Source organism: Oncorhynchus keta, chromosome 18 (assembly GCF_023373465.1).
Source record: "Oncorhynchus keta strain PuntledgeMale-10-30-2019 chromosome 18, Oket_V2, whole genome shotgun sequence".
Taxonomy (NCBI): Eukaryota; Metazoa; Chordata; class Actinopteri; order Salmoniformes; family Salmonidae; genus Oncorhynchus; species Oncorhynchus keta.
Genome location: NC_068438.1, coordinates 44,483,822 through 44,494,763, shown reverse-complemented (window position 1 = coordinate 44,494,763; position 10,942 = coordinate 44,483,822). Strand labels below are relative to the sequence as shown.

The following is a 10,942-nucleotide window of genomic DNA, read 5'->3' as shown; positions in this document are numbered from 1 at the left end:
ATAGCAGTTTAGAGACGATGGTGGTGGTGGCGGCAGTAGTAGTAATGAGGATGGTAGTTGTAGTACTTATGTAATGGTGAGGATGACAGTCATATGACAGTCATATGTTAGTTGTAGTTTCGTTTTCAGCCATTTATATTCATACATTTCTACCATTTTATAAATTTTTACCATTTTATACATTTCTACCTCTTTATTTTATTTCTACCATTTTATATTATTGTCATTTATTATTTTATTTCCATGTATATTGTATAAATTGTTGCTTTGGCAATGTTGCCGCAGTGTTTTTAATGCCAATAAAACAGCTCCCTTTCTCCTTCTCCTTCTCTCTCTCTCGCTCTTTCTCTCTATCTATCTATAGACGATCAAGTCTGGTCATCACTACCAAGCTGTACTGGGGAGGAAAGTAAGTTCCTGTTGAAAAAGTCTCACTTGTGTCTCATAAGGCAGAGCTCAGCTGTTTACTTACACACACACATGCACACACGCACACGTACACACGTACACACACACACACAAGCACACACGTAAACACGTACACACGTACACACTGTGGCAAAGAAGGGGGTCGAGTGATAAGTGGCAGATATGTGAGAGCAGAACTAATAAACGGGCTCTGCCCGATCACTAAAATGGCCACCCCTGTCAGAACTACAGACCACAAAATGGCCGACCGCCAAAACTACAAGTCCCAGAAGCAAGGGGAACCCTCAGAAGGTGGAGCCGACTCACAGATAAAGGGTCAAGAAAAACCAGGAAGAGGAAGAGAGAGGGCTGGAAGGAGCTATGAACAATAGAGAAAGAGACTATAGAGATTGGCTGGATTTACCGTGTATGAGCTGGATTGTTTTGGACTTACCTGTTGGCGTTTGGACCTGGACCTACCAAGAACCCGATTTGTGTACCGATTCGTGTACCGAACCCTGCTATCCTTGACCTCGCCTACGGCCTGGGTGGACCAGGACGGAGAAACAAACACACAGGTACTGTCCTGTTTGAAAGAACTCTCATTCTTGGGTGATTTGGTGACAGTTTACCACTTAGTTTGTGACAAACGCTCCTAACCTTGAAGAGGTTTGCCACACGTGGTGGAGGATGCGGGCATGGACTAACATACCACTGGTTAGGTAGAAGGAAAAAATAAATAAATGTTCAGTTAGCACTCCAAAGGGGAGTCCGTTTTTTTTTTGTTTTGGCCTTGTTTGGTTAGGACAGTTTTTCAGGAAAATGAGTATGGAGGGAGCCATACAGGCCCTGTTATAAGCGGCGGCCGCCCAACAAGAGGCAACGAGAGCTCAACAAATAGTTCATCAGGATGCAATGCGAATGTATCAGGACACGTTACAGATCCAGCACCGCACCAACCAGCTGCTCATAGAAGAGCAAGAGAGAAACACTCGGGAGTTAAGAGAAGGCCTAAAGGGGCTAGCGGACCAAATTGGGGCTCAATTACCAGCTGTAAATACCCAGAGGAGGGCCAATCATTTTCTTCAAAAAATGACAGCGCAGGATGATGTGGAAGCATATCTTACCACCTTCGAAAGGAAAGCAGAGAGGGAGAAGTGGCCGAAAGAAGAATGGGCAGGGCTTCTGGCACCATACCTGGCAGGGGACGCTCAAAATGCGTATTTCGACCTGGAGTTGAAAGATGCACAGGATTACGATAAACTAAAGGGGGAGATCCTGACTAGACTGGGAGTGACCGATACCGTGAGGGCACACCGCTTCCACCAGTGGTCCTACCGACCGGGACAACCCCCACGAACACAGATGTTCGACTTGATTCACCTGGCACGGAAATGGTTGCGACCAGAGACCCGGTCAACCGCCGAGATTGTCGAGACCATCGTACTCAACCAGTTTCAGCGAGGTCTACCCCAAGAAGTGAGACGATGGGGTTGGCCAGAACGAGGTACTTTCCGCCGACCATCTCGTGGGCCTGGTTGAACGGTATTGTACGGCAAGAACAGCTGAGCAGGCACAGGAGGAAAGATTCCCGTTCCCCAGGCATGGGCGAACCATCGGACAGGGTAAAGCTGTCCCAACATATAGAGGGGGAAGAGAGCAGCGTGGGGCCATGAGGAAAGAATCAGAATCAGGCCGAGACACTAAGGGAAAAACGGAAACCGGGACTGGGTGTCGAGGGGGTCTCCCCCACGAACCCCTATTATCTGTTACAATTGTAATCAACCAGGACATATTGCAGCCTACTGCCCTATTAAAGAAGAGCCAATGCAATGTAACCTTGGTGAAAATGAAGATGATATACGGTATGCATGTCCTGTTGTAACCACTGTACTTGAAAGATCAAGAAACAAACATATGTGCAGGGTGAAGGTTGAAGGGAAAGAGGTTGAAGCACTGCTGGATTCCGGCAGTATGCTAACCCTGGTCGTTGCAGGCCTAGTGCCGACTCATAAACTGGATACAAGACAGGATATCAGTGTTACATGCATTCATGGGGATACCCGTCTGTACCCCACGGCCTTAGTGAGCATACAAACAGAGGACGGTCTGCTGGATTATGAGGTCAGCATGGTCCCAAAGATGCCATATGATGTAATATTGGGTAGAGACTTTCCTAACTTTGCGAAGTTAGGCCACAAGAATGGCATATTTGAGAAGCCAACAACCCTGACCAAGCAGGAAGAAGCATGGGGCCTTCAACCAAAGCCAAGAAAAGAGGTCTCCCAGGGGACAACATCACGGGTGCTAGTAGGGGAGGAGGAGGATGAAGTGGCAAACCTCGCTGATAACAAACAGCCCGGTACTAGTGGGGCTGGGGTCGATCTGAATCCAGAGGACGACGATCTAGAACCAGCAGACCTGGCAGAGTCCTTGACTAATTTTGGGACGGCCCAAAACCAGGATCCAACCCTGCAACAAGCCAGAGCAGATGTGCAGGTCGTAGATGGCACTCCCATAAATGGTGGGATGATGCCTAATAGTTTTTCCCACTTCATCATGAAAAAGGGTTTGGTGTACAGAGTCTCGAAAATAGGGGTTGATGTGGTGGAACAGTTGTTTGTTCCCACTCGGTACCGAAGGACAGTACTGGATCTAGCTCATGGGCACATTCTGGGTGGACACCTTGGTATCGATAAAACCCGAGACCGGATTGTAAGGAGGTTTTACTGGCCAGGAATTCAAGATGAAGTGGCTTGGCATTGTGGAGAGTGCCCGGAGTGCCAGTTAACAGCTCCCCGACCAGCTTTTAGAAGCCCGTTAGTGCCACTCCCCATAATCGAAACATCATTTGAGAGGATAGCGATGGATTTAGTGGGCCCACTACCCAAATCCGCCAGAGGGCACCAATACATTCTGGTCATTCTAGATTATGCCACTCGCTACCCAGAAGCCATTCCCCTTCGGACGATGACTTCCAAAAATAGCGCAAAGGAATTAGTGCTCTTGTTCACCAGGGTAGGGAGAGATCCTTACCGACCAGGGGACCCCCTTTATGTCCCGCCTTATGGCGGACCTTTGTAAACTGTGGCAGGTGAAACAGTTGAGGACATCGGTTTACCATCCTCAGACGGACGGGCTGGTTGAGAGATTCAACCGAACCCTGAAGTCAATGCTCAGGAAGGTAATCGAAAAGGATGGGAAAAACTGGGATTGCATGTTGCCGTATCAGATGTTTGCCATTAGAGAGGTTCCTCAAGCCTCGCTGGGGTTTTCTCCCTTTGAGCTGGTATATGGGAGGCATCCCCGGGGAATCTTAGACATCGCCCGGGAAACCTGGGAGCACCAATCCACCCCGTATACTAGTGTCATAGAGCACGTCACGGCAATGCAAGACAGGATAGCCACAGTCATGCCCATCGTCAGAGAGCACATGAGACAAACACAAGAACACCAGCGGCACACTTATAACCGGCAGGCTACCCTGAGGGAATTTCAACCGGGAGATAAGGTGTTAGTGCTGATCCCCACGGTAGAGTGTAAACTACTAGCCACATGGAATGGACCATATGAAGTACTGGAGAGAATAGGAGACTCAATTATCGGATCCGACAGCCAGGTCGACGGCCTCAGGAACAGATTTATCACATAAACCTGATAAAAGCATACGCCGCAGCTTATTTAGATGACGTGGGGATCTACAGCCCAGATTGGGAATCCCACTTACCCCGGGTACAGGCAGTGTTAGATGCCCTTAGAAAGGCAGGGCTCACGGCAAACCCTGCCAAGTGTTATGTGGGGTTAGAGGAAACAGAGTATCTGGGATACACTGTGGGAAGAGGGTTAATCAAACCTCAACATAAGAAGGTGAAGGCCATTAGAGAATGGCCGAAACCAGTAAATAATAAGCAGGTCCGAGCCTTCCTAGGGCTGACCGGTTACTACCGGAAGTTCATCCCAAGTTATGCCACAGTGGCCGCCCCACTTACCGACATGACTAGAGCCAGAGGGCCAAACATGGTCAAATGGGATGAAAGGGCCACCAAAGCATTTAGGACATTACAGGAGGCTCTCTGCTGTAACCCAGTGCTGGTGGTACCAGACTTTGAGAAAGAGTTTGTGGTTCAGACGGATGCCTCAGAGGTCGGCTTGGGAGCAGTGCTATCCCAAGAGGTAGAAGGGGTGGAATACCCCATCCTGTTTTTAAGCAGGAAGCTGGAACCACGGGAAACCAACTACTCAGTCGTTGAGAAAGAGGCGCTGGCAGTAAAGTGGGCTCTAGAAAGCCTGAAGTACTACCTGCTGGGGCGCCTCTTCACCCTCATCAGTGACCATGCCCCACTCACCTGGATGCATAGGGCTAAAGAGAAGAACGCTCGGGTGATGCGGTGGTTTTTGAGTCTCCAACCGTTTCATTTTGACTTGAAACACAGAGCAGGGAAGGAAATGGGAAACGCGGATGGGTTATCCCGCATGCATGCATATTTTGCTGCGGTAGCCCGACCTAGGGGGTCGGATCTAGGGGGGGAGATATGTGGCAAAGAAGGGGGTCGAGTGATAAGTGGCAGATATGTGAGAGCAGAACTAATAAACGGGCTATGACCGATCACTAAAATGGCCACCCCTGTCAGAACTACAGATCACAAAATGGCCGACCGCCACAACTACAAGTCCCAGAAGCAAGGGGAACCCTCAGAAGGTGGAGCCGACTCACAGATAAAGGGTCAAGAAAAACCAGGAAGAGGAAGAGAGATGGCTGGAAGGAGCTATGAACAATAGAGAAAGAGACTATAGAGATTGGCTGGATTTACCGCGTATGAGCTGGATTGTTTTGGACTTACCTGTTGGCGTTTGGACCTGGACCTACCTAGAACCCGATTCGTGTACCGAACCCTGCTATCCTTGACCTCGCCTACGGCCTGGGTGGACCAGGACAGAGAAACAAACACACAGGTACTGTCCTGTTCGAAAGAACTCTCATTCTTAGGGTGATTTGGTGACAGTTTACCACTTAGTTTGTGACAAACGCTCCTAACCTTGAAGAGGTTTGCCACAACACGTACACACGTACACACACACACACACACAAAGCTACAAAGGTTTTATATAGCCTCTCAGCTCAATGATGCGTGGTGGCAGTCACAGCTCTATGATGCGTGGTGGCAGTCACAGCTGCATTATGCATGGTGGTAGTCACAGCACCATGATGCATGCTGGGAGTCACAGCTCCATGACGCATGGTGGCAGTCACAGCTTCCCAATGCATGATGGCAGTCACAGCTCCATGATGCATGCTGGGAGTCACAGCTTTTTGACGCATGGTGGCAGTCACAGCTTCCCAATGCATGGTGGCATTCACAGCATCATGATGCATGCTGGGAGTCACAGCACCATGATGCATGCTGGGAGACACAGCACCATGATGCATAGTGGCAGTCACAGCACCATGATGCATGCTGGGCGTCACAGCTCCATGACGCATGCTGGGATTAGTGATAAGGATAAAGGTGTACATTATTTCTTCCCTCGTTCATCCTTCATGAATATTCATAGGCTCCGTCCTTCTGCAGGAGGAGAGGATTGTGGTTGAAGACTCTGAACACACACTCGCACACACTTACTGTACATGAAACTCACTCACACACACACACACAAACACACACAAGCGGGAAAGCACTGATAAGGACACAGCAGTAGGGTCATGTAAGTTGACTACCAGCAGTGAGTTGAGAAACAGATTTGAATGTGTAGTTTTTCTCTCCTGTCTGTGTCTGTGTCTGTGTCTACAGAGCAGAGACTGAGAGAGGCCTTTCAAGGAAACACATTATTGAAGGTAAGAACAAACAGGCACCCACATCACCCTGTCTGACCCTCTCACCCTGTCTGACCCACATCACCCTGTCTGACCCACATCACCCTGTCTCACCCACATCACCCTGTCTCACCCACATCACCCTGTCTCACCCACATCACCCTGTCTGACCCTCTCACCCTGTCTCACCCACATCACCCTGTCTGACCCTCACCCTGTCTCACCCACCACTGTCTGACCCCCTGTCTCCTCTCACCCTGTCTCACCCACATCACCCTGTCTCACCCTCTCACCCTGTCTCACCCACATCACCCTGTCTCACCCACCCTGTCTCACCCATCACCCTGTCTCACCCTCTCACCCTGTCTGACCCTCTCACCCTGTCTCACCCACATCACCCTGTCTGACCCTCGTCACCCTGTCTCACCCACATCACCCTGTCTCACCCACATCACCCTGTCTCACCCTCTCACCCTGTCTGACCCACGTCACCCTGTCTCACCCACATCACCCTGTCTCACCCTCTATACCCTGTCTGACCCACATCACCCTGTCTCACCCACATCACCCTGTCTCACCCACATCACCCTGTCTCACCCACATCACCCTGTCTGACCCTCTCACCCTGTCTCACCCACATCACCCTGTCTGACCCTCTCACCCTGTCACCCTGTCTGACCCTCTCACCCTGTCTCACCCACATCACCCTGTCTGACCCTCTCACCCTCACCCTGTCTCACCCACATCACCCTGTCTCACCCACATCACCCTGTCTCACCCTGTCTGACCCTCTCACCCTGTCTCACCCACATCACCCTGTCTGACCCTCTCACCCTGTCTCACCCACATCACCCTGTCTCACCCTCTCACCCTGTCTCACCCACATCACCCTGTCTCACCCACATCACCCTGTCTGACCCTCTCACCCTGTCTGACCCACATCACCCTGTCTGACCCACATCACCCTGTCTCACCCACATCACCCTGTCTCACCCTCTCACCCTGTCTGACCCACATCACCCTGTCTCACCCACATCACCCTGTCTCACCCTCACCCTCACCCTGTCTGACCCACATCACCCTGTCTGACCCACATCACCCTGTCTGACCCACATCACCCTGTCTCACCCACATCACCCTGTCTCACCCACATCACCCTGTCTCACCCACATCACCCTGTCTCACCCACATCCCCCTGTCTGACCCTCTCACCCTGTCTCACCCACATCACCCTGTCTGACCCTCTCACCCTGTCTCACCCACATCACCCTGTCTGACCCTCTCACCCTGTCTCACCCACATCACCCTGTCTGACCCTCTCACCCTGTATCACCCACATCACCCTGTCTGACCCTCTCACCCTGTCTCACCCACATCACCCTGTCTGACCCTCTCACCCACATCACCCTGTCTGACCCTCTCACCCTGTCTCACCCACATCACCCTGTCTGACCCTCTCACCCTGTCTCACCCACATCACCCTGTCTGACCCTCTCAACCTGTCTCACCCACATCACCCTCTCTGACCCTCTCACCCTGTCTCACCCACATCACCCTGTCTGACCCTCTCAACCTGTCTCACCCACATCACCCTGTCTGACCCTCTCACCCTGTCTCACCCACATCACCCTGTCTGACCCTCTCACCCTGTCTCACCCACATCACCCTGTCTGACCCTCTCACCCTGTCTCACCCACATCACCCTGTCTGACCCTCTCACCCTGTCTCACCCACATCACCCTGTCTCACCCACCCACATCATCACCCACCCTGTCTGACCCTCTCACCCTGTCTCACCCACATCACCCTGTCTCACCCACCACATCACCCTGTCTGACCCTCTCACCCTGTCTCACCCACATCACCCTGTCTCACCCACATCACCCTGTCTGACCCACATCACCCTGTCTCACCCACATCACCCTGTCTCACCCACATCACCCTGTCTCACCCTCTCACCCTGTCTGACCCACATCACCCTGTCTCACCCACATCACCCTGTCTGACCCACATCACCCTGTCTCACCCACATCACCTGGTCTCACCCTCTCACCCTGTCTCACCCACATCACCCTGTCTCACCCACATCACCCTGTCTCACCCACATCACCCTGTCTCACCCACATCACCCTGTCTGACCCTCTCACCCTGTCTCACCCACACATCACCCTGTCTGACCCTCTCACCCTGTCTCACCCACATCACCCTGTCTGACCCTCTCACCCTGTCTCACCCACATCACCCTGTCTCACCCACATCACCCTCACCCTGTCTCACCCACATCACCCTGTCTCACCCACATCACCCTGTCTGACCCTCTCACCCTGTCTCACCCACATCACCCTGTCTGACCCTCTCACCCTGTCTCACCCACATCACCCTGTCTCACCCACATCACCCTGTCTCACCCTCTCACCCTGTCTGACCCACATCACCCTGTCTCACCCACATCACCCTGTCTGACCCACATCACCCTGTCTCACCCACATCACCCTGTCTCACCCACATCACCCTGTCTCACCCACATCCCCCTGTCTGACCCACATCACCCTGTCTCACCCACATCCCCCTGTCTGACCCTCTCACCCTGTCTCACCCACATCACCCTGTCTGACCCTCTCACCCTGTCTCACCCACATCACCCTGTCTGACCCTCTCACCCTGTCTCACCCACATCACCCTGTCTGACCCTCTCACCCTGTCTCACCCACATCACCCTGTCTGACCCTCTCACCCACATCACCCTGTCTGACCCTCTCACCCTGTCTCACCCACATCACCCTGTCTGACCCTCTCACCCTGTCTCACCCACATCACCCTGTCTGACCCTCTCACCCTGTCTCACCCACATCACCCTGTCTGACCCCTCTCACCCTGTCTCACCCACATCACCCTGTCTCACCCTCTCACCCTGTCTCACCCACATCACCCTGTCTCACCCACATCACCCTGTCTCACCCTCTCACCCTGTCTCACCCACATCACCCTGTCTCACCCACATCACCCTGTCTGACCCTCTCACCCTGTCTCACCCACATCACCCTGTCTCACCCACATCACCCTGTCTGACCCTCTCACCCTGTCTGACCCTCTCACCCTGTCTCACCCACATCACCCTGTCTGACCCTCTCACCATGTCTCACCCACATCACCCTGTCTGACCCTCTCACCCTGTATCACCCACATCACCCTGTCTCACCCACATCACCCTGTCTCACCCTCATCACCCTGTCTCACCCACATCACCCTGTCTGACCCCCTCTCACCCCCTGTCTCACCCACATCACCCTGTCTGACCCTCTCACCCCGTCTCACCCACACCCTCACCCCGTCTCACCCACATCACCCTGTCTGACCCTCTCACCCCGTCTCACCCACATCACCCTGTCTGACCCTCTCACCCTGTCTCACCCACATCACCCTGTCTGACCCTCTCACCCTGTCTCATCGTGTCTCACTGTGTCTCATCATTTCTCACTGTGTCTCACCCTGTCTCATCGTGTCTCACCATGTCTGACCCTCTCACCCTGCCTCACCGTGTCTCACCCTGTCTCACCCTGTCTCTCCCTGTCTCTCCCTGTCTCACCGTGTCTCACCCTGCCTCACCCTGCCTCACCCTGTCTCACCGTGTCTGACCCTGTCTCTCCCTGTCTCTCCCTGTGTCTCCCTGTCTCACCGTGTCGCACCGTGTCTGACCCTGCCTCACCCTCTCACTGTGCCTCACTGTGTCTCACCGTGTCTCACCCTGCCTCACCGTGTCTGACCCTGTCTCACCCTGTCTCACCCTGTCTCACCGTGTCTGGCCCTGTCTCACCCTGTCTGACCCTGTCTCTCCCCTGTGAACTGTATTGATATCTCCCCTCTTATCTTTTCTCTCTCCCCTCCTCCTCTTCTCTCCTCCCCTCCTCTGCCCTCCTATTCTCCTCTCCTCAACCCTCCTATCCAATCCCCTCCCCTCCTCCTCTCCTCAACCCTCCTCTCCCATCATCCTCTCCCCTCTTATCTCTCTCTCACCGTTCCTCTCCTCCTCTCTCTCCCTGTCTCACCCTGCCTCACCGTCTCCTCCCTCTCACCCTGTCTCTCCTCTCCTGTCTGGCCCTCTCTCTCTCCCTTCCTCTCTCTCTGTCTCTCTCCTCTCTCCCCACCTCCTCTTCTCTCTCTCTCCCTCTCTCTCTCCTCCCTTCCTCTCTCTCCCTTCCCCTCTCCCTCTCCTTCTCTCTCTCTCCCCTCTTCCTCTCTCCTCCCTCTCCCCCTCTCTCTCTCCTTCTCTCTCTCTCCTTCCTCTCCTTCCCTCCTTTCTTCCTCTCCTTCTCCTCCTCCTTTCCTCTCCTTCTCCCTTCCTCTCCTTCTCCCTTCCTCTATCTGCCCAGGTCTGAAGGGCTCCCTCCAGAGGTTGCAGCTGGAATACGTAGACGTTGTCTTCGCAAACCGCCCCGACACCAACACACCCATGGAGGGTGAGTCAGTCCATTAGCATTCATCATCAGGGACCGAGCAACCTGTCTAAATCAGGAGGGAAGTTGGTTGATTAGTCTCATAGCCTGAAATACTACTAAATTGTATTGGCAGGAAGCAGTAGATGCGTTGCTCTACCTGACTAACAACCAGATAAGAATCAAGATTTCAGTTTATACTGAGGTTTACTATCTATCTATCTATCTATCTATCTATCTATCTATCTATCTATCTATCTATCTATCTATCTATCTTGCATATACAGTT

The 10,942-nt window shown here is 52.7% G+C and overlaps 1 protein-coding gene across 2 annotated transcripts in view; it reads left to right on the top strand.

Annotated features, from left to right (window-relative positions):
- LOC118396898 (voltage-gated potassium channel subunit beta-1) overlaps nt 1-10,942 on the top strand; it is a 45,981-nt gene that overhangs the window by 4,928 nt on the left and 30,111 nt on the right. The window contains exons 3-5 of one of the 2 annotated variants that reach the window (XM_052468507.1): nt 365-409; nt 6,198-6,241; nt 10,591-10,677. In XM_052468507.1, coding sequence (XP_052324467.1) covers nt 365-409; nt 6,198-6,241; nt 10,591-10,677 — 176 coding nt within the window. Of the gene's footprint in view, nt 1-364; nt 410-1,213; nt 5,362-6,197; nt 6,242-10,590; nt 10,678-10,942 lie in introns of those variants that run through there. The other variant, XR_008068609.1, reaches the window with a different exon arrangement.